We start from the raw sequence: 24,704 nt of genomic DNA on the forward strand, positions 1-24,704 counted from the left end.
ACGGCGCTGGCTACGCTGTGGGTCTGGAGGTCGTAAGTCTGGCGTGATTGAGGCTAAGAGCAGGGTTAAGAGCATTGCTCCCACACACCTCACACCAGTGACACCCAGGCTTGGCTATGCAGAATGGCTTCAGAGCTCTTTTTGAAAACTGTCTCCATATGAAATGTATCCACAATATCCCAATATCCCCGCGCAAAAAATATATCCACAATATCCCCACGCTCACCCTAGAAGTGGGAGTAGAGAGGAGTGGAGGTAAAATTGAGATTGAGGAGATAGAGGGTTTTGTTTTTGTCTGTTTTTAGAACATTTCAAAGAATGACAGGAAGTGTAAAGGATGTGTATTTTTTACTAAGTGGTAACCAAATCACGATAGGATTTGAGTCCTCTACCCTCACCCCAAATTTCCAAAACTAATTCACTTGGCAAACTTCAGACAGATATTTCAAAGGCTAAGAACTGAATATATCCATCCCTCAGCTTTATTCAAAAAATTTTAAAACACCCTCAGATGGTCTTCACAATTATTTATAACTTTCCAGTAAATTCTAATGAATGCTTTTAGTTTTCTCCAAGGAAGAAATCCTATCTTTGGCAAAACCTGGTTTGAATTTATAAAATGGCTAATTTTATGACTTAATATTTGCATTTCCAACATTGTAGGCAAAAAACATGACTGTCCATCTTTATGAAATCTTTTCCCCACATTTTAAAGTTTCACTAAATCTTTTTAAATGTTTATTTTTACATCATTTTGTGTCTTTTTCCTTCTCAGTTGTAATCCCCGAAGATGTCACTAAATTTTATAGTTTACAAGTGTTAATACTTTCAATTCCATACTCCTTATGGTGGAGAGGTAAAATAAATCATGCCTGAGCAAGAACCCATAAAATCTAACACATCAAGAATGAAGCTTGCTTCTTTAATAAAGATGAAATATTTGTGATTCACTATCTTAGCTCACCTAAAGCCACAATTTATAGCTTTTTCTTTGCATCCTGGTTATTTGGTGCATTTACCAAAAGGCATAAAGGAATCATTAGAACAAGCACATGTTGTTTTACTACGAACATAAGGTAGTATTTATATGTCATCTATTCTCAACCCTGCATTTCAGATTGAGCCATAATTTACTAATATACCCAAGAAATCTAGTCCAATCTGTGATTGGTAAAGCTCAAAAGCACCGACTTGGCTGAAAGGTGGTAGTTGCCTACTCTGAACTTCCAGTTGGTGGCCTTGGCAGCTTTTGTTTGTACTAAGAAAACAATGGCAGCCTCAGTAAGATGTCAAGAATCACTTTCTTACTTCTGGTCTCCATTCAGATCAGATGATGGAACCTGACTTCCTTCAGCATCTATCACCATCCTTTCTTCAAAGTCTAGTCCTCATGGACAAAGGAGGCCATCAGACACGAATTTTCTCAGCTTGTCACTCCTTGATGCCTAACATTTCTCCTGGCCTGTCTAGTTTTTTTTTATCATAAATGTTTGGATTTTGTTAACTTTCAATGGTTCCAAAAGCCTCTCCCCCTTTCCAAGATCAATTTCCTGTACTTATTAGTCCATTCCACTCTCTTGCAGGATGTTATTTATCTGCCCCCATATATCTTTTGTTTCCTTTTGTTCTCTCTTCTTGGTATAGATATAGATATAGATGGGTATGTCTGAAAGTATTTCCACTCCAGACCTTTCTTCTGAGCTCCAGTTCTATATAAGACGTGTCTACTGGATATGTCCAAACTAGGTTCAGTGTATCCATAACTGGAAGCCTTTCTCCCCTACCACTCCTCCACCTATGCTGCATCAGTATTCTAGGTTCTCACTGCCAAAAAGAACACAAGTCTCCTTCCTCCCTGTATCATCTTCTCACCATTGACCTCAACTTCTAGTGTCTCCTGTCTCCAGATCTAGCCTGGTGTGCCTTTCCCATCCTTAGGTTACAACTGAAGATCAGGCAGGCCCTGATCTGACCCAGAGAAGGGACTCATCTCCTGTCCTGTGTGACTTTTTTCTTTACTTTCTCACACTCTACAACTTAAATCTCAGTTATCTCTCTGCTGACTATACAAATAAACTCAACTCTAGAAAAGTGTAGAAATTTTAATTTGGTTAAAACTATCCTACATTTTCAGGTTTCTTTCTACCCATCCTCTTTTCTAACACCAAACTTGGTTATTTCCAGCATACATTTTCCTAAGTCAGTTGCTGCCATTCCCTTTACTAATATGCTTTTAATTCCCTCTGGCCCTTGAACACTCAATCATCTTTCAGTGTATCACCTCCTCTATGAATAATTAAATTTTTAGTTATACACACAGAACTGGGATACAGGCCAGAGGTGCAGTGAGGTGAGAGGATTCAACAGAGACAGAGTGGGGAGCAGAACAGGCAGATGGACTGAAATACACTGCTAAGGGGAGCAGAGGTCTGCAGCGCCACATGGGTCACATCCTTGGCTGGGGATCAAACTCATGCTGCAGTGACTATGACAGTTTCATAGTGCTGTGCTTTAACCTGTTGTGCCAGTAGGGAGGGCCTCTGTGAATAATCTTCTGATGCTATCTGATGAACAAATGCTTTCAATGTTGGGGTCCTTTCGTACTTGGTACATACTTCCGTAATGAAATACACTGTGTGGTGCCTGTCTCCCTGACAGCAGGAAACGGATGAGGCAGAATATTCTCCTCCCCCAGAACACACGGCACACTGTTAGTCTCTAATGTTTGAGGAACTCAGTAATGGGATTTAGTGTAGACAGGGGGCAGGGGAGGCCTCCTCTCCTCTAAATTCCCAGGCAGCACACACCCCATAAAATGATATACTGACAGAGAAAGGTTTGTGAGAGCTTTAATGGCACAAAATGTTTATCGCTACAAGTTATACAGGTATTGTAAACTGTATATAATGATACAAAGTGCTAACTAAATAGATGAAGAATGCATAAACACTTTGGCTCAGTTAATTCCAATCATTTCAACAACTGGTTCAGTACAAGTTCAACTGACTGGCCAAGTCTTCAATTTCCATTGTTTAAAAAGTGAATATTTTACTGCAATCAAAATAACTTGATGCACTTTTTCCTTGTGCAGGTTTGTGCAGTGTTGCTTTTGATTCTATTTATAAATATCTTAAGCCAGTTTCCATCAAACATAAGAAACCTGCCTATTCATCCCCCAATTGTAAACAGGTGTAAAGCTTTTTAAACATTAATCTTAAAATGTCAACTGTTAGTTGCTGAATTCGCCTTCCCAATCATACAATCTGTTTTTGTTAAAATACAAATCTGGGTAGGAACATAAACATTTATCCCATATGTTAGGGCTATCAATAAATACTGCATGATTTCATCTTATGGTAAGTTCTACTGTGGTGATCTATTCATGTTTTGAGATTCCAAAATTTCACAGATATATTAAGAAAGGGGCAGAACTAAATTTATTTCAACGTTAAGAAAAGTAATAAATATAACCAAGTTCAATCACACTATAGGTAGGACTGCTACTGAATTCAAAAGAGGTTAATGTGTTGCTTATAAAAAGCTGCTCTTATTTTAAGTCTAATTTTACTTTTCCCTGCCATTGATACTGATTGCAATACAAATTGTATGTTTTAGCAGTTAAGCTGTTTAGTGCTCTTAACTTTACCAGCCTTTCCAATTTTATTCAGGCTTTTTAAAATCAGGGAGTCATCAGATTTATTTTCATCCCAAAGAAATCCAGACATAAACACTTGAAATAAATAGGTTACAGAAGGCAAATCAAGTGCTTTCAGGTTTAAAAGGGGCAAAAAGTTTAAAATTATTTGTACATCAAAAAATGCTAGAAAGAAAAAGTTGAATACTCTGAAAACTATTTTGAATAATCTTTCCTAAAGATAACTATATTTTGAAAAAAGACAAATTGTTTTATCTCTCGTTATTTTCCACTAAAACACATCAGTTTGACAAAACTTTGTATGAAAAGAAAATTTCTGCAAACAAGAATATCTGGTTATCATAGTGTTTCTATTCAAGTCAACCTGATGCCCTTTATTTAATAGGTAAGTAGCTTGTTTAAATTAACGAGGATCCCTACATATGCAAGAGTAATGTCTGTATCATTAACAGTAATTATTTATGTATAGAACATATACTAGTATTTCTCGGAGTCACACTGTGTCCTGAAATCCAATCAGATCTACTTGCAATAAATGGGACCCTGATGTGTTCTAATAATTTGGTCAAAAAGCATCACATTTAGAAACAAACAAAAAAGTATATGGCTGAAGGAAACTGCTGAGTGTTCTGGAGCTTCAGGCATTTTGAACACAGAGGATGGCTACACGAGAAAAGGATCAGGGCCCACAGAGCCACAGGCGCCACCTTGATAAGACTGTACAGCACACGCTAAAGAGGGAGAAATCAGAGGAAAACCAATGGCAGCTCTTCACCTTGTCAACTGTTCCCACAGCCCAAGTTTGTTTTTCAAAGTGCACAGGAGTTTGGAATAGCTCTGAAACAATTATCTTCAGAGGTTAAAGGCTTCAGAGTAGTAGTGATGCTTCCTAAAGCATGAAGCCTGTATTTATTATGGAACTCATTCCAAAGCTGCTGCTTAGGAAAACAAACAAACAAAAAAAGAAATAAAAAATTTTTTAAAGAAAGTCATGAAAAATTCACATGCAGTTAATAAACATAAAAATACCAAACACACACACACACACACACACACACACACACATCCCAAAAGCAATTTCATGTATTTCAGGCCTGAGACCTCCTTGTCAGAAAGATCCTAACCAATAGAAAAGACAGCATTACAACATACAGTATTAAAATCTGCTGATGTATTCAGTAATCACTCTTCTTCATCAGAACGATCACGTGCACCGCCCGCTTCCTACAAGCTGAAAGGCGCCGTTACGGGTCGGAGACAAAAAGTGGCTCCAAAGCTGGTTTAAAATAATTTTTATTGCCCAGGATATATTTTTTTTCTTGTGTCTTTTTTGTTTGTTTGTTTTTGTTTTTGTTTTTTTAATAACTATAAATTCAAGCTTAGGGAAGCTTGCTTTTGTTTTGAAAAACAAAACAACAAAGCTTTTACATCATTTGCTAACCTGATCTCATCTTAAGAACGACATGGTAGTTATCTAGCAAGAGTAAAATTTATACCATAAATGATGCAGGTCTAAGTCTGGTGGGCCTAGGAACAGACAGTAGCATTCTGACAAAATTATAATCTGCTGGTGGCATTTGCGGAAAAGAAGCCCTTGCAAATTTCTAAACAACAGTAAACTCTGTTAGGAAATTCTAAAGTGTCTTACAGGCCAAAAAGGGAATGAGGTTAGTAAAATGCCTCAACAGAATTTGAATAAAATACTGGATTTGAGAGTTACTGGAACTTGGATATGTAAAAATAGGGTGGCTGGTTGGGTCATGCTTACAATGGTCTCAAGTTCAAATAAACTACTGTGACAATACATCACTTCACAGGTCACACGCTTTTCCAGGGGCTTGTTTCCTTCAGTAGGTGCTGGCAGAAGGTGTGCTCAGTCGTTTTCCAATATAGATGCTGAAAGGAAACAGAGTGCACAGGTTTCAAAGTCCTGGATCAGTTTGTCCACAGGCTGAAATCTACTTAAACACTCAATTTTTCAGTCCTTGTAAAACAGCTTTAGGGTGTATGTGCACAGCTCCCCAACCCTAAAATTGTCGCTGACTTATTTGAAACTAGTCACTGGCCAGCCAAACTGGTTTTATATGATGATGTTTACTCATCAGACAGAACTAGACAGCCCACGGGCAGTGATTAACAAAGCAAGTCAGAGAGAACAGACCTCTCCAATGAGTAAAGCAAAGCTGTCCTCCCTTGAAATGTTGCTCTGTGGTGGACAGAAACTTCTACTGCTATGTCACATACAGAATATTATAACACGCTAAATTATGAAAGCTGCAGTGCTTTACAGAGTGTTCTTGATACTGCTTAACTCTTCAAGATTAAGGGTAAAATATTATTTTCCCATGTCAGTCAAGGATTTTACCTTAGATATGCGCAAAGGAAGAAAAGGAAAAAATAGGACTTGCCTCAACCCTCAGTGCATGAAATCAATGAGCATTTGTAAATCCCTTTAATCTACATTCATCTGCAGCAAGTTACACTTGTATCAGTAAGGTAGCAGTTTAAAGATTTCATGGAAGGAAGAGATACTGCAAGGTACAAAATCAATCTCTTGAAGGCAAATGAACTAGACTGCTAAATACTGGAGGGGCATTTAATTTCCTACCCCTGCCTCTCCACCAACTCCATACAACACTCATGTACGCCCTTCCTCCACAACACCTTCCACTTTGCTGTTTGTGATCACTGTCCTTGCCATCACAAAAGCTGACTAAGTTTGCAGAAAGACAAACAGGAAAGTTGCAAATATGTTTCCATGTTTGGAACTGTGAACCTCTCTCCCATATGCTGAGCTCCTTGAAGAGGAAGGATGATGTAGCTTTGGCTACTGTAGATGACCCACTGGGCACGCTCACAGAGAGAAACAGCCCTGTCTTGAACAACAGTAGTAGCTAGTGCTTAACTGCTTAAATCTTTTGAAAATATATTTCAATTGTTCAAATCAAGAGAAAAAGAAATTAACATGTCGGAAAAATTAATGAATTACAGGTAAATATGGGATCAACTGTAGAGGAATAAGACTCTACATAGAGAAAAAAAATAATGCCTCCCAACAAATCTACTAGATTTACTCAAGATCTATCCTATATAATGTATATTTTTTCATCAACCATGCATTTATCACTAAAGGTTGATTTACTTTTAACTTTTAGCTAATTCTGAATAATCTACAAACAATTACTAAAACCCATAAAGAAAAATGAAGCATAGAAGTATCTCACTTTAAAATGATCATCTGGGGGAAAATGGCCAATTTATTTTCAAGTAAGAAAAAAAACCCTCTAATATTAAAAATATCTATCAGGCCCTCCCTGGTGGCGCAGCGGGTTAAAGCCCAGCACTGAGAATCTAAAGCCACTTCCGCATGAGTTCAATTCCCGCCTGCCCCGGAGGTGACCACATGGCGTGGCAGACCTCTCCTGACCCGCCCGCTGCTCCCCTCAGCAGTGTACTTCGTCGATCTGCCTGTTCTGCTCCCCACTCTGTCTCTGGTGAAGCCTGTCGCCGCCCCTGAGCCTCTGGCCTGTACCCCAGTTCTGTATGCACAAATAAATAAATCTTTAAAAAAAAAAAAATATCTATCAGTGTGAACCATGGTGTACCAACTTTAGTAATTCTTTACGTCCACATTATTTGCACTAAACATTAAAAGCAAAACAACACAAACTGCTTTCACATGCATCTCTTACATGAGGACAAAGTGAATGGGAAAGGGCTGAGGAGTTTGCCAGTACTTACCCTAGCCCCAAAGCCAACACATGAGAGAGGAAGAGAGACGGAATGAACACCTTGAGAAATTCTGCGGAGAAAATGCCCCCTTTCTTCATGGCTCCGCTTTTCCTCATGCTTAAAGAAACAGAACGTTTAGGGTGCCTGAAGTGGAACTCCCTGAAGAAGAAAATCAGAAGCAGGCGTCAGCAACGCATTGCTGAAAATACCTTGGAAATTACTAAGTCCACTGTGTCCACAAACAAACGTAGTAACTTACTTGGGTGGAATGTTTTCAGGTCTACTGGACCAGTCTGACACCCAGTCTACACTTTTCTTCAAGGCATCAGCGTCTTTCTCTCCTTCTACAACTTCTTCTTCTGACTAGAAAGAACAGTCAAACTTTAAGAAAAAAAGGAACACCAATTCTTCCTACTACATGAAGACAAATTAAAGAAAATATTCAAAATCATCAGGTTATGTGTCATTTTTTATGCAAAAAAAAATGCCATTTTTCTTAAAGATAGGCAAAATGTTCTAAGAGCAGTTAGTATCTAAAAAATAACCTGACTTTCCTCTTATATCTATATACAAAATATGAACATGAAAGCAGTAATTCAATATATAATGTTAACTTAAGTGTGGAAAATCTTGATAACTACTCAATCTGGGAAATGCTAATATGGAGGTCCAACGCATTATTTTCTTTATTTTGTACACATTTAAAATTTTTCAAAATTAAAGTAAAAGAGAACACACTAAAAAGCATATCCTGACACAAATAAAGTGATAAGAAAACAAGTAACTGGCAGGTGTGAATAGTAATGGTAACAGTAGTATTTATTGAATACTTATCAATTAGCATCACATTAAGTACTTTATATGCATTACCTTTTACCTAGCAACAACCCTAAATATAGGAACTACTGATAGCTCCATTTTACAGATGAGGAAACTAAGACATAAATTAAACAATGACCCCAGCTTTTCCTAAGTGGTAAGTGGCAGAGCCAGTATTTAAAAACAGGTAAACTGTTCTAAAGCCGCTTTCCTTAAGCATTAAATTTGCTCCTTGGGAAGATTGTAGTTTTTAAGACAAATCACTATCCAAACAGTTCCCAAAAGTTAGTCAAAACTACTATAGTCAAACTTTTTGGGAATAATTTTATACTGAGTCAGAATCTATTACCTTTTGTATCAAGTAAATGAAAAAGAAATTCCTTTTCTTGCTAGTAATAACCTACAATTGCAGGCCAAGAACAACAAAAAGTTTCAATAGCGTCTCTTTCAACAAAGCCCACAGGAATGAGAAATTCCTAAAAATGACATACCTATTTATTCAGTTTTAAGGAATGTGGTATTATGACCTCAAACCAGTCTCAATGTTAAGAATTGTTTTGTTATTTGTTTGAATAGGATTTGCTCTTTGACCAAAGCTTTTATTCTTTTCAGTAGGTAGTTTAAAAATGCAGAGCTGGACATATCCTTGCAATTCTTTTTTGGGAAGGCCTAATTCTCTTTGACAAAGAGGCTGAAGGAAAGTAGCTTCAGATAATAAATGGGAGTTCCTGGATCCAGAGACTATCAAAATGATAGTAAAATGAGTAAATGAGAAAAATCCTCAGATTTTTGCTAGTTTGGTGATATTTTTATTTGCTGGATTTGGCAAATTCCACCACAAGGCACAATGTAGTCTTCAATATTAGGCATTTTTCATTGCATATTGAGACCACTCAGGATTACGACTCCTATAGTAAATCTGAAAATATCCTATATCAAAAACAATTGTTACAATTTGTTTACAGATCAGTTTGTATATACACATTATCTTACTATAATCAACACACAGTAGGCCAATTTTCTTTACAGTTTCCAATTGTGGTCTCCCATGGCTCACTTTCTGAGTGAAGCAAAGTAATCTGTGGACTATTTATATGGTATATGTATATGTCTATATATGGGCATATGTCTATATAGAGAGATATATTTTAAATCCCCAAGTGTATTTACCTTAAGAATAAGAATTATAAGCTCTCTTCATTTTCCTTCAACCTGTGCTTGCTTTTCTTAATCTTAGATTTGTCAGTTTTCAGGTTTTAAACTGCCTTCTGACTCTTGGGATTCCAGAGTATGGTAAAAAGAACAATTTAATTAAAACTTATGCTTTAAAATGAGTCCATAACTCACTGTGTACACCTATATCTACTTAGATAAAAGACTTCAGCATATTCTCCCATGGAAGTCCCCTTAGCATCTAATCATTTACATTTTTTTCTTCTCTAGTCCATCTCAAGTTCTCTTAGGTCTCTAAATGTGTCTATTAAAATGTATGCAAAAGATAAATTACAGTTTTACTCGAGGGAAAAGGAGAACGTTTTCAGTCTGTGTCATCCAGTGACGCCCAACACTGTGCTAGTTTTTTGCCCCCAGAAATAGTGCAAAAATGACTTTAAAAGAAAACCTACATTTTCTGCTACAAAAACGTTTTTGAGGACTAGCCTCAAAAGTATAGTGCGAATGCTCCTATGCTTCTCACAGTTGCATTAGATTTTCTTATACCATAACTCACTGGACATATTTTTGTTTATTCTCAACATTGTCAGCTTTCCTGACTGGTATTTCCTTCTTTTAGAGGAACAAGGGAACACAAGCCCAGATGGCCTTTTTTCAATGCTGGTTCTATCAATTACTTGCTTTGAGATCACAGAGAAGTAACTTAATTAGGACAAAACTTCTCTTTCACTGGATTGAGGGGAATAAAACTGGGAAAAAATTTTTCAAAAATATTTATGTTATGATTTATTGACAGCCTTTAACACAAGAGTTTGGGCAAAGATAGAAGAAAATAAAAATTAAAAAACAAAATTAAATGTAGCACCTAGAATATACCTGTTAACTTGTAGAGCTTTTCCTCTAAATACATGTGAAAATGTTACCTATTCCTCATCTACGTGTATATAAATATTCAATAAGGACAAGTACCATGACAGTATTTTGTTAAAATGTTCTTTAGCTATTTTATAACCCAAATTTGCTTCTAATTTTAGGGAAAAACTAACCTTCCCCTTTTAGCTACTTTTTCTTCTTCAATGAAAAATAATGTAAAGGACTTTTTGAAAGTTTGAATTATACCTACTAATTCCTCCCTTATTAAAAGTCCATTCCAAAATGGTTTCTTTTTCTTATAGGAATTAAAATTGCTTTTTCAAAAAACATAACCTTGTTTAAACTGACTGATCTGACTGTCAACACTGCTTGGCCAATGCTTGATGATAACCAGGGTTCAATCAGGTACTCGCTAAGAATCACACTAGCAATCCTACATTAAGCTGGCCTGGAGGCCAACAGTCTCACATTTTCTTTCCTCAATATCATAAATTCCTCTGGAATTCAAATAGACGCAGTCAGCTCTACAATTCTACCTGAATTCATGACCAGTGAAGCCTATTTGTATACCTGCCACTCAATGAGCCAGGATAGCGCTTATCAAAGTACTCCACCAGGTAGGGCATTAGGGAAGAGCAGTGAGGTGTAAGGTCAAGAAAGTTTGTGAAATAGTCGACTTAAATGAATTCATTTCTCTATACAGGAATTGTCAGTCTAATACGCTACTGTGAGCTCTACCTGCTAGGGTGGGGCGGGGCGCCAAGGGAGCCCAAGGGCTATATTATTTCCTACTTACCTGAAATCAGAACTATCTTATGCAAATGTTTCTCAAAATACATTCTGGACAATGCCAATAATAGATTTCGACTTGTCTGTACCAAAGACAGTCTGAATTCAATACATCTTTCTCAGGCAAGGCTACTCCAAAGAGTTATTTCATTTTTCTATCTTGGGGTTCCTTAGTATATATACTTTCGGCCATGGAAATTTTATGTATCTTTTTCATAAGTCAGAGCTTACTGTACATGGCAGAACGGACATACGGTGGCAATTAATTCACCAGACATCTTTATACATGAGAGCGTCACTACAACCTCTCTACCATTAACCTCTCTATAATATGAAGCTCATTATAAAATAAATTTGTAGACAAAGTATAGATTTTCTAGGTTTCAAACCCACAGATTTTCTAGGTTTCAGAGAGTAACACAAACAGCAAAGTCACAGTAGTGAGAAACTGTGCAGCCTTTTGAAACAAAGAATACTGGGGTAGATCCAGGATAACATGCTAAGTATTAAAACATGTATATTTTTAGTGGAAAGGGAAAAAGCCATTTTAACTTCACGAAACAAAGTCAGAATTCATTTAAACATTCACTCAACAAATATTCTCCTTAACACCGGAGAGAAAAACAATGAATCCTGCCCTCACATATTTATATCCTGACACTTTTAGGTGACTGAACATTAAAAAGTTAATGGCTGGATATGAAGTTCCATAAATTTTTATAATGAATAACCTTTGGAAATTTTCAATACGACATCCATCTATATTTTCAACACGACATCCATCTATATTTTCAACATCAACTCAAACTATATTTATCTTTTTCAACTTAAGAAACCTCACTTAATTTAAATGCATTTCATCTCTACCTGTTGAAATTCACCTCAAAAGTCACTGCTTTGATTCCAGAGTCAGAAAAAGTTTTCACACATGGTTCTAAAGCAACCTTCATTTTCATTATTTTATGAACTTCAGTAAAACCACAGTCACAGTTTTTCTGACAAACTAAAGAGGCAAGTCTGTAATATGGAAACGACACATCACAAACAAGCATTTTTCTAATCTGGTTAGCATGATGGAGGTCAAGATCTTAGTCTTAAAGGAGACAACCAATGTCATCCAAAACCATAAACTGAGTAACTTAAGAGTTTCAAGCTACTTTAAAAAGTCTTTATCTTTTAGCTACTTTAGCAAAACAGTTATTTTAAAATGTACATTTTCCTAATTATTGTAAATCAAAGACACATGCCTGTGAGCTATGGTCCCTGCTGGTGTGCATTTCCACATCAAACATAATCTGCCCATCTTCTTGCGGGGAAGGGCTAAAAAAGAAACAATTTAGCCATTAGTTTTTATTCTCACTTTTGTCAAATCAATGAGGCCATTCTGGAAATTAGAAAATGAAAAGTTATACTGAAATAATTCTGCAGAAGTAGCATATCAGTAGAAAATGTATCATATGCAAGAAAAAATTAAATTGAGCACTCTTAGTTCCAAAATGTTCTGTTACATTTTGTGGTGATGAATTTCTTTGCAATAAGAAGTCTACAAAGGAGGTATGCCTAAAGAAACAAAAGTGCCACACTTTCTTAAGTTTTATTCATTTTCCAGTAAAGACATATTTATCTTCAAATTGAGAAACCCAGTTTGGAGTTCTTTTATCCAAACTTTTTCACTATTATGCACCATCAGCAATTCTGAAAGTGTGGAAACAATTTGCAGAAAGACTCAAAAGGTTAGGATTTACTTGCTTTTTCACTCTCATTCTCTCATGAGTATATACCTTACATCATGTCTAGTATCAAAATGGATTGAGTGGAAAAAGCAGGTGAGAATCCAACTGCTTTCTACTGAGCCAAATATTATAGCTATTTGGAGAAATATAAAATAATGTCATTATCCTGCTAATCTTTCAGTAAAGGAAAATAGTTATTTTTAATTTTCAAAACTTGCTAATATTAAACTGAGTTTGTTACTTTTGAATGACTATATATTTAAGTTTCATATTTTAAATTTTTGTCAGTTTTATTTTGTATCTGTATCAAAATATGTAACCTACAGAAACAAAAATCTTTGGGATCTCTGATAATTACTAAGAGTATAAAGAAGTAATTAGATAAAGTGTTTAGAAATCACCATTCTCGTTATTTGAAAAATATTTGCTTTGAGGTATCTCAAGGTGAATTATATAAGCTTATACATGTATGTAGTCTTTAATGAAAAGTAGAAACTATATTCTCAGAACAGGTAGGAAAATTTTTAGACAAAAAAAAAAAACAAGATCACGAACTGTCCTTACCACAATATAAGAATACAAAGTGCTAGGTTCTAGCCTTAGGTTCATCAATGGGTCCTTCTGAACTACAGCAAATCATCACTTAGACCTCCCACATGTAAACTCAAATAGGGATGAAAAAAAGGCTCTACTTGCTTAAAGATTACAGTTATCAAAAGCATGTAAAACATGGCCAGGGTGTCTTATAAATGACATACTTACTTACATAGGAAAAGGGAAAAGAAGGTTCTCTATAAAACAAAACTTGAATTTGAAATCTGAGGCTTGGGCTTCCCTGGTGGCCTAGGGATTAAGTCTCAGAGCTATGACCACCAAAGCCTGAGTTTGCTCCCCAGCCAGGAGCTAACCCACATACGGAGCAGCAACCCTCTCCTGTCTTGCCCACAGCTCCCCTTAAATGTGCCTGTTCTGCTCCCCACTGGTGAGCAGTGATGCATCCTCTCATTCCCTGCACCTCAGATCTCAGGCTTCTGTCATAGGAACAAAGTACAACAAGGCACTCTTCTTATCTTCAGTTCTGTCATGCTCAAAACATAGCTGGGTTTGCTGCCAGAGACCAAGCTGAGGGCCAGCATTACACAGCTACGACCAGATCCAAGCACTAGAATGACAAAGTCAAGAATCTACAGAAGCACTAACCTTCTATACTCTGCTTTAACCCTAACACCAATCACACTTACAAAAAATTAAATATTTTACTAGTGACTACACATTCCTAACAAACCTGGTTCCTAGTAGGATCAGTTACAGAGTTTTTAAAATATTCTCATGCTTCTACCTGACCCTGGCAACAGAATGAGGATCTGTAGAGATGGAATTTGAGCAATGGGACTCTTGAAAGCTCCTTTGGTGAATCTAGTATGTAGGTAGAAAACACCTACAATAGAATGGAGTGCAAAGCAAAAACATGTAAGGATTATTTCTGAAAGCCAACATATTCCATATCTATGAAATACTTTTTAAACTGAAAATATTCAGAGTTAAACTATGGATTTAATATCCAAACAATCACAATACTTTTCCAACAAGAAACATTTTTGAACAATTACCAATATATGCATGGATTTTAAATGTATGATCTAGATTTTGAAGACATTTTTATTTTTCAAAGACTTATGTATTTATGCATACAAGAACTGGGGTGTAGGCCAGAGGGTTGAGAAGATTCACCAGACAGAGTAGGAAGCAGAACAGGCAGGTCTACTGCTGAGGGAAGCAGTGGGTGGGTCAGAAGAGGTCTACCACGCCACGTGGGTCAATTCCCTGGCTGGGGACTGAATGCGTGTGGATAGCTTTATAGTGCCGCGCTTTAACCTGATGCACCACCAGGCAAGGCCCTGAAGATATTTTTAAATGGTAAGAGTGTATGAATCAGGTATTTCAACAGAATATTATTGAGTAAAGAATTTGAGGCCTCCTCTGAAAAGTGATCAGAAATGCAGAGGGTAAAGATACATCCGCTGACAGGGATGTGGTCAAAAGCACTTGCCAGATCTCTCATCACATGTTCAGAAACCTAACTTAAACATGATTGTGAAGAGGTGAATTCACATCCAAACACAAGTATAACTGCAATCATATAAAAAAACAAAGACCAGAGACACAGGCTCAGTGATAGCTTACGTGGTCAACAGGCTCACTGGGAACAATGATGAAGGGTCATAGACCTTATGGACATAGTAAAAACCTTATCAAAAGACCTATAAACGAGTAGAAACTTCAGAAATCATATAAATATAAAACAATATTTCATTCTGAAACACAAACTAGTGCTGTAGCTATAGGGGTCAATGGCAAACTCTTCTGAAAAGAGTCATCTACTCTACTTCTGCTTCGGACAAGAGACACCCCGGGCTCTAGGCAGCACAGAGAAAAGTGAGGTGAGATGGAGGTGAGTATGTACAAGAATCCCCTAGCCAGCAAGCCAATCCTCTGCTGTCTTGGTAACATCTGAGAATCTTAAGGCAGGATTGTTAAACAAGAGTTACATACATAATTTTTATAAAGTACAAAAATATCCAGAAGAAAAATATACAAAATCTCATCTCTTAGAAGATAGTCATGACTTACATCTTTAAATGTCTCCTTAATCTTTTTCTGGCACATTTTCTACAAAGTTAGAATGAGTTGACGCTTAATTAACCAGAAGTTTATCCAAGTACCTCATAGTGCTAGCTATCTGGTTGTCACTGATCTAAGTTCTGCAAAATATATCACTATGTCATGAACATCTTAGTCTCTCTAAAATAAAGGAAAAAGAGAACAACTCCGTTACATTCTACTAATACATATCTCTGTATTTTCCTTACCATAAGCAATCATTAGTCAATGGAAATAGTGTCCTCAAATTAAATACTATAAAATGAGGTCTGAAATAAAGCTGCCTCTAAAAACTCTGAATGGTCTTTAAAATGAACTATCTTTGCAGACTTTGCACAAATACTACTATCAACTGAATTAATTTGCAGTTTCCACCTTTCCCACTTTACTGAGAATTTGCTACACGCGCAAACCCCTGCTCTGAAGGGTACCAAGGAGATGAAACATGACCTTGCCTTTCGGGGGCCACATCAAGAAGGAAGGACAGACATATGCAGGGACTGCTGTACTCAAGGCCGAATGCAGTATGTAAAGCAGGGAAACAAAAGGACAAGAGAAAATTTCATTAATTCTATAAAAATAAACATTATGGGCCCTCCCTGGTGGCACAACGGGTTAAAACACAATGCTGCAAAGCTGGCCGCAGCTGCTTCAACCCAAGTCGATCCCTGGCCAGGGAGGTGCCCTACAGGGTGCGGCAGACCTCTCCTGACCTGCCCGCTGCTCCCCTCAGCAGTGTAGTCTGTCGGTATGTCTATTTTGCTCCCTGTTCTGACTCAGGTGAATCCTCTCACCACTGCTCTACCTCTGGCCTGTACCCTAGTTCTTGTATGCACAAATAAGAAAAAAAAAGAAAAAAATATATAATCTAAATAAGGAAACTGATATAGTCTAAGGAAGAATGGTGGATACTCAAGTACAGGTCAATTAGCTGTCTGGCATAAATATACAAATTGCAATAAATGAGATGTTATCTTTTGTTAAATAAAGATATAAGCAAATTTATTTTTTTAACAGGGATAAGCCTTGTAGCCCACCTGTTTCCTGAATGCTACCAAAACACGAATCTCACCTACCTGTCACAGTGAGAACTGCCTCTGGAACTACTCTGTCCCGATTCATGTTGTGCATCCAGAAGGATCTTCTCCATGTCCCCATTGTGGATGGAGGATGAGGAAGGCACATGTTCCAGCCCCCCATTTTTCCCATTGCCATTATCATTTCCATTGCTGCTATTCATGGGTAGCTCCACCCAGGAACCTGTTGGACAAGTCAGATAACTTAAGTGAACCACAGCAAAACTGAAACCTGTCGTGTGTACACAGATGTGACTGCGGGGAACTCAGATAAGAATTTGGACTCACTTGAAACCAAATGCAAAAGTATTCTGAAACAAATAAATACAGAACAACTAAGCCTAAAAATCTATATATTTCTGTTCCTGAAATAGTTCATGCAATCAATCAACTCTAAGAACCAAACATATCTGAAACTCTCAAACTAGTATCTTAGAAAATGTATCTTCAATTTTCTTTCTAGTTAAAATTTAGTTTATACACAATAAACATGATTCAGAAAACTTTGAAGCTGCTTTTCAAAAAACAAAGAGCTACTTTATTACCAGATATGCTACCAACTTTTAAAATTTCAATTGTATATATTATAGTTAACATCTTTTCCTATAGTTTACTCCAGCTATAGTTACATCCTCTCCACAAACGAAATGAATATATGCTTAGAAACTTCATAAAGGCCTTCTAAGTCTAAGTCAACAACTACATGCTTAGTAGTACCAACAACCAAGAAGCTCCCAGAAAAGTGACTTAAATCAGATCAATTTCAATTTGCATACAGATCTGGAGTGTGAGTGCAGCTGGCACTTGACTAAAATCAAGTAATAATATAAAAGTTCTGGAAAAAGCTTTATCTCTATTCCACAAACCAGTCCTTTGTACCTCACTCTTTCCATTCTTTCTGCCTTTTCAATGCACTAAAAATACCTTGTGAATTTGTCTCTTCACTCTTTTCTCCCGTGAGTTCCTATTTCCTAGGGTTTTCATGAAACTTCGTTTGCTTGGAGCAGAAACAACTGTGCATCTGTCACAGGTACGGGCAACACAGCAGCTTTCTCAGGCGAACAGCTGAAGGGGGTGGAGCTACGCGAAAGGGGACGTGGCACTGGTCATGTGGACACATCTTGAAAATATTTACTGGCTGATGAGTTCACTGAAATCACTAGGTGCTTTAATTTTAATATGAATTGATAAGAGTGGCCAGTAAACCAACATCACCACAAAAGACAGAGTGGTATATTTTTTCTATAATTTGCATTACTAACAATAAATTATGTTTTAGAAAATGTGCACCCACGCAGACTGCTGTGACTATTCCTCCAAACTTGCAGGAGCATTAGAAAGAAGTCTCCCATAAGTAGATCAGAATAATCACCAAAGAAGGCTCAAAGTGCAAATGCAGTCTGAGGTAATGACTATTCCAGATTCAGAAGTGAATTTAACCTCTCCTGTAAATGAAGGAAAAGCTCAAAGGTAGATCTGGTTGGAAATCTGACTCCATCACTGACTGTCTGTGTGCCTTTCTGGGCGTCAGTCTCCTCATTTATTAAACAAAGATAACAGAGTTCCTGCCTCCAAGGGCTGCTGTGAGGATTAAATATAGGAGTAGAGGTGAGGTCACTAGTAAACAGGAGCTGCTTAGTTATATATACGTCAGTTAAGAGTTTTTATTTTAGTACTTAGAATAGTGTTTTGTTAAATAAAAAGTTACCCTTCCCTCCCCTTTCCTCCAACGCAGTCCCACTACTTCTTGCAGTCCCACAGTCACCGCTAACTTTTTGGGATTAGTCTGCTAAACAACAGTTTGATGATGTCTCCATGGTTTCACCACACACACACCCAGTGGGCACACAGTAGACAGAACTTGAATTAGATTAGTAAACTCAACTAGCATAGCTAAGACTGCTCTGACACGGAAGGTAATTTAAATATCTTGGGTGCCTTTGGAGTGTATATGGAATATGCCAAAGCCTACCTAAATTTAGAGATCTGCAAAATATTTTTAACCAGACAAAGAAACAGAGCAAGGGATTTTTATGATGAACGTTTTCTCTTAGTCTCATTGTTTCTAGGAGCTTCAAATTTATTTTAAACAAAGATCAATGATTCTTCTATAAAAACTCAGTATGTAAAATAAACTGAAAAAAAAAGCCCACAAGACAGAGATGCCCTGCAGAGGCAGAACTAATAAGTAACCAGAAGGTTAGTATAGGTTTCTGGTAATGGCAATTTCCCTAAAATATAATTTATGCTCACCTGAAGTAACTGATCAAAGAAGAAAAAAGCTAGTTCACAGCATCAGCTCTCTGGACCTTACTTATTTGAAGGGCTTCCAAATCAGTTAACTAAATTTTACATCATGCATTAAAAATATGCAAGCAATCATACATAACTGGGAATTTGAAGAGACATATCTAGAAAAGTTTACTGAAAGTTATCTAATTGCTTTCTTATACTCTAATATTTGCTTCAAAAATAACTTACATAAACACTAGTACATAAAGTAAAAATTAATATCTTTTCTTCAAACCAAATATTCTTACTCCCAAAGGAAACCACTTTTGAAAGTTTCATATGTAAATTTCTAGAGTCCCCCCAAATATATAACTTTTGTTTTTATAACTGGATGCTACTGTAGATATTTTCCTGTAAGAAGCATTATTATCTAACTTGTGGATGTCTTTCAATGTCAATATTATCTTTTGAACAACACTGCAAACGTCACAAAGACTAACCATTAGCCAAATGGCAATGGTTACCACTACCTATAGGATTGTTTCTAATATTTGTTGTTATAATCAGTGAACAATCTGGAGGGTAATGTAGCAAAGCCTTAGAGAATTATATTTCCTTTACCTCAATAATTCTCTTCCAGGATTACCAATGATGGAAATAAACAGTGCTGCAGACAGCTATGCACACAGATATTCATTATGAGGCTACATGGTAGCTACCTTCTAAGTAAAATGGGGAAAAACGCCTTCTCATCACTTAGTTCATTCCTGATTTTCAGTTTAATAATTTCTTAATGTTCCAACTCTACCATCCTCAATGTCCCCTTTGACTTGAAAAGGAAACAAGGCAAGATAGAAGGATTGTGCTGTCCAAGCAATACAAAGTAGAAAAACTCAGTGGGAAATCTCCTCCTAATAACCAAACTTTAAAATTAATAAAAACAAAAAACTAAGGCTATCTCAATTATACTGAAAGACTATGTACAGGCTAAAAACAGTTCTCTTATACCGAAATTACATGAGCAAATTCCTAGTAAGTCTTTGAGAACTGACAAAGAGTTTGAAATAAGCATACTTCTACATTCTCTAATACGGCAAATGTGGAAAGGTTGGCCCACTAGCTGTGATTACATTCAATGACTGTGGACTGTATTATACTCTTTACAGCTTTAAAACCATCAGTTCAATTCTCATGCAAGAAGGGAAGTGGGGAGAGCTGAGGTTTGGGGGGGGGGGGAGAAAAAGAACTTTTCTCATTCCCCCCCACTGCAACTTTTCAAGGCCTCAAACATAACCTTTATCCTAAACATTGATGATATATCTCCTTTTGTCTTATCTTCTTTCCTCAAACCATGTATTTTATTTCAAGTATCTGATGTTGGAGTTCAGACCTGTAAGAGTCACTGACACTATTATTAAAAAAAAAAAAAGTTGACCTTTTTTATGCAAAGTAGGCACTTATACACCAATTACTTATATATTAAAATAGTATTAGGAGATACTGAAATTTCACATCACAGACTTAAAGGTCTACTTGCTGTATAGGGGAAGCAAGTACATAATGGGTGAAGAGTTACAAAAGGAAAAAAAATAAAGACTGTAGCTCTGACATTAAACAATAGTAATTATACCATTACTTCAACTTTTCCTTATACCAGTTACTGAATTTATGGCATAAATCGTTAATTTTCTAAGAATAAAACAACTTTAAACTTGAAAATGTCCTTTTCACCTTGAAAAGAAGTAGTTCAGATATTTGTCCAGTAATTTGGAGTCAAAGTGAATAGTGCCCCTAAAATGGGAAACTGAGAAAAAGTTTCATTTTTCCAAAATTTTCAATAAGCTGCTATTAAAACTATGCTATGACCCCTGAACTAAAGATAAAGTCCCAAATGAGATAATTTGTACAAAGAGTTCATCTCCTGTTTTTCATAGATATATAACGTTATTCAACAAGGAACTTCAACTTATCAGCAATTTGGGCAGTATCAGACTCCTGAAGAAGTTGTTTTTTCCAATGCCCAAGAATCATTTGAATCAGTAAGACTTATTGTTTTGTTCAGTCCAGTTGATAAAGAGCCAAAAAAAAAAAAAAGTATAAAAGGCAAGAGGGGAGTAATTAAACATTGCAGGACCTGAAAACATTTCAGTAACTGTAAAAAAAAACTCACTCCAGGGCCTCCTTGGTAGCACAAGGGGTTAAAGCACAACACTGTGAAGCTATCCCAAGCGACTGCACCACAAGTTCCATAGCCTGCCAGGGAGGTGACCCACACGGAGCAGCAGACCTCTCCTGTCTCACTCACTGCTCCCCTCAGCAGTATATTTCAGTCTATCTGCCTGCTCTGTTTTGCTCCCTACACTGTCTCTGGTGAACCCTTTCAACCCCTTCCCTACCTCTGGCCTGTACCCCAATTTTTATATAAATAAATAAATAAATCTTTAAAATAAAAACACCTTACCCTACTCCAAATAAAATACTTTGCATCTAGCCAATTTCTCAGAGGAACCTTTTAGTGTCAGGCTGACTGACTGTTCTGTAGGAGCTAATATAAACACAGCAGCAACTGACTGGCAAGGACATCACAAGCCTGTCAGACCTGGAGATAAACCATCACATATAGCTCACATAGAGCTTTCTGTATTAAAGTGACAAAGGAAAAATTAGAACCTCTTTGCTTTCTGTGAATTCAGGTACATACACTAGCCAATGGGTAGCCTGTAAGTATCACAGGAAAGCACTTAGTAAAATTTAAAAGAGGCAGGACACCACTGTACACCAAATGGAACAACATACAAAGTGAATAAAAAACATGTACAAGTAGGGGATTTGAGGCCACTGAAAACAAGAATTTGAAAGGAACACTAGACTGGGTGAAAGACCTCAGCTTAGGCTGCTGTGAACTTGAACACACTTTACGCTAGACTTGTTTAACAAGGGGTAGTTATTCCTAAAGTTTCTTCCCGTTGTAAAACCCCATGCTTCTAATAGGCTATGCTAAAAATGAGTAAATAATTTAAGAATACATACTAATAAGCGAAAACAAGTTCCATTTAAGACATAAATCCTAATACCAAAGAAAATATGTACGTCTTAAATCCTAGAACAAGTCACTCAGTGTTTAAAAAGTGAACACTTAAGGAATTTAGTCATCAAAAGATGGAGTCGGAACAAAAAAGTAATGAAAATATGTTCAAATATTCAGTCTATTTCCATCTTGTAAGGACAGGAACTCTCTTCCCAAATAATTTTTAGGCCATGCTGAAACACCAACCTCTTATGAAAGCTACTGCAACGTCTTTAAGTGACCTTTAAGCATCCAAAAGATTTTTGAACGATTTCATCAGGCCATATGCTAACTGTCCCAACCACCTCTTTCACATGAAATGAATTACAAAAGGATTGGGCAAGAACCCTTCCAAGAACACCCTGCGCTCTAAACAGATCTTAGAATACTCCTAGGACAACATGTCTGAGCACCAGAATGTTATGAAAAGCCACTGGAGTTGGTGGTAACTCAAATACTACCCGTTAACTTGTAATCGTTTGTGTGAGTTTATAACCCCGTTTCTGAAAATTCGTTGGCCCAGACACTGATTTGTGCAACCTTGTTTATGGTTCAAGAGGCTGTTCACAAGCAGACTTACGGGACATACAACCCTACCGTTTAGGATAATACATAAAAAAATTCACTTGAGCAACTCAGAAAAAAACTAATAAAAAAAAAAAAGGTGACATATCCTCAACCCCATACATGATACCAGTAACCACTAAATTACCAAATAATTATTCTGACCCGCCCGTGTTAACAAAGAAACTCAAGCAAAGGGTTCACGCTCAGAGCCCGGTGGGATGACCGAGCCCCGCCCGGGTGGGGTCCTCCGCCCCAGGGCCCACTCCAGCCGCACACCTGCCTCCCGGCCGCCCCCTCCCCTCGGCGGGCCGTCCGCGTCCATCCCCCAGCGTCCCCGCCGCACGTCCCCATCCCAGCCCACGTCCCCACCACCGCCCGCTCCGCCCACCCGCACCCCAAAGCCCGCCCCTCCACGCCCGGATTGGCTCCGCTCAGGGGCCCATTACAGGTGGGGTCGGTACATCCCCCTTCCCTCCGGAGCCACCAGCCCTCCACGTCAGCGAACAGCAGCAGTCCCCAGCCCAAGACCCCAAAAGGGAGAAGAGCCCGGCCAGGAGGTAGACAGAGCATCTCCTCCTGACAGGTGACGGGAGTTGTCAGTCACCTGCACATCCTCGGCCCTGACCAATGGGCTGCCTTCTCCTCCCGCCCCCAGCGCGGAGCTGGTGGCGGCGGCTGGAGCAGCTCCTCCTCCCCCATCCCCTTCCCCGAGCCCGCCCGCCCGCCCGCCCAGCACTTACTGTTGAGGCCGGCTGGTGGGGGCAAAGGCTGTTCGCCTTCCTCGCAGTTGTTGTTGTTGTTGTGCAAGGGCGGTGGTTGCTCTACTAAGTGAGACGACATCGTCGGGCGGCTAAAGGAGCTGCGGCCACAGCGAGACTGTCTCTGGTTCTCCGGCAGCAACACAACAAGCCGAGTCCCCCGCCCCCTTTTCTGCGCCTGCGCAATCCCGCCCCCCCATTGACGTCAGGACCCGCCCGGGCCACGTGATGACAACACAACAAGCGGTGGGGCGTGGCGGGGCGGGGCGGGGGCGTTCCCAGGCGGACCACGAACGTGGAGACGCGGCCGTCACGCTGACACGCGCACTAGGTATGAATTCTTGCGTGTCAGTTTTGCTAGCGCGATGGAGTGAGTTAAGCGAGTGGAACTGGGGTAGAGGATTGGGTGAACTGTGTAATGAAGTGGGAGGAGCTTACGTGTTGCACCTAGCCTCCTACACCTACCTACTAGAGAATCAGGATTTCATCCTTGAGCATTTCTTTTTAATTATCAGCTAGGACTCACTTTGGTAGTAAGTGTCGTGATCACAAAGAAGCAGCACCCCGTCTTAAACCAGAAACAAGGTTGGTGAAAATTTGACACTGAACAGGGAACAGTATAAACAGGCCAGATTTCAGTTGTTAAAGAGTTTCAAAAACTTTAATTAAAGACATACGTGCCATCTTGTTAGGAAAAAGAAAGAGGGGTAGGGAGGGAGGATTTTAGGAACATTGAGGAGAAAATGATCACCCAAATCCTAACACCTAATTTATTTCTGGAACATGACGTGGGAAGCCATTTTCCTGTATGTGGGTGGCCCTGAACTTCCTTATGTTACTCAACACCATCTACTTCAAATCTCCATGTCTTTGTTTTCCCTGATTTATGTGTGGCCTATATTTCTCTCAGATTGTCATTTGTCTTTTAACTTTGTTTCATGTATATCAAAAGTATTCTTCAATAGTTTGAGGAGCCTCGCCTACCAAAGTTGTGACTCCATCCCCGGGCTTTTTCTAAATTTCTTACCGGTTTTGTATTTAGACCCTTAATCCACCTGAAATTTGTGTTTGATTGTTTGTAAATTTATTTGAGTTTAGTTCTTCCCAATTGAGTAGTCAGTTTTACCCACAACATTGATTCATTTTTTAGCCAGCCTTTCTACAGTGATTTTTAAATCGCACTGTTATCATGTTCTAAATTTCCACAAAAACCCGAGTCCATTTGAGGGCTCTGAACATTCCTTCTGTTAGTTAACTATTAGAGAAAATTTCTCTATATTTATTTGTCGTTCACAGATTTTTTAATGACTAATTACTCCAGATAAACTTAAAAGTTGACTTATCCAACATTAACCATGTGTTTGTAATTATTGAAAGTAGGTGACGGATACATTAAATTATTTCTACAATTTTTAAATATGCTTTAAAAATACAATTTTTAGATATACTTTAAAAATTCCATACTGGGAAGGTCTTTTAAAAGTACCAAATTGTCATCCTAGACATTTTTTGATCTATTTTGAGTTTTGTATAGTCATCTGTATTACAAAAAATACTTGAAAGGTTTCC

General features: G+C 37.9%; 1 protein-coding gene across 2 annotated transcripts; it reads right to left on the minus strand.

The window, feature by feature from the left end:
- Positions 1 to 2,833: 2,833 nt before the first annotated feature.
- BNIP3L (BCL2/adenovirus E1B 19kDa interacting protein 3-like) lies at positions 2,834 to 23,315 on the minus strand. Of its 2 annotated transcripts, none has more exons than XM_004685378.2 (6): positions 23,118 to 23,315; positions 16,512 to 16,695; positions 12,289 to 12,361; positions 7,647 to 7,750; positions 7,397 to 7,546; positions 2,834 to 5,551 (listed from the first exon to the last, which is right to left on the minus strand). In XM_004685378.2, exons 1-6 carry the CDS (start codon positions 23,215 to 23,217, stop codon positions 5,503 to 5,505), a joined length of 660 nt encoding a protein of 219 aa, XP_004685435.1. In that variant the 5' UTR covers positions 23,218 to 23,315; the 3' UTR covers positions 2,834 to 5,502. The 2 variants fall into 2 exon arrangements, with proteins under 2 accessions (XP_004685435.1, XP_004685436.1); XM_004685379.2 differs by lacking the exon at positions 23,118 to 23,315 and adding an exon at positions 17,436 to 17,548.
- Positions 23,316 to 24,704: the final 1,389 nt, after the last annotated feature.

This window comes from Condylura cristata, unplaced genomic scaffold, assembly GCF_000260355.1.
Source record: "Condylura cristata isolate star-nosed mole 26May11 unplaced genomic scaffold, ConCri1.0 scaffold00018, whole genome shotgun sequence".
NCBI classification, from domain to species: Eukaryota; Metazoa; Chordata; class Mammalia; order Eulipotyphla; family Talpidae; genus Condylura; species Condylura cristata.

What these genes read in the sequence shown, in the direction of transcription:
- BNIP3L (XM_004685378.2), bottom strand. Translation starts at nt 23,217, where the DNA reads ATGTCGTCTCACTTAGTAGAGCAACCACCGCCCTTGCACAACAACAAC. An exon ending in CCCACCAGCCGGCCTCAACA is followed by an intron (nt 16,696 to 23,117) that starts GTAAGTGCTGGG and finishes CTTGTCCAACAG; the next exon opens with GTTCCTGGGTGGAGCTACCC. An exon ending in GTGTTGGCTTTGGGGCTAGG is followed by an intron (nt 5,552 to 7,396) that starts GTAAGTACTGGC and finishes GTTTCCTTTCAG; the next exon opens with CATCTATATTGGAAAACGAC.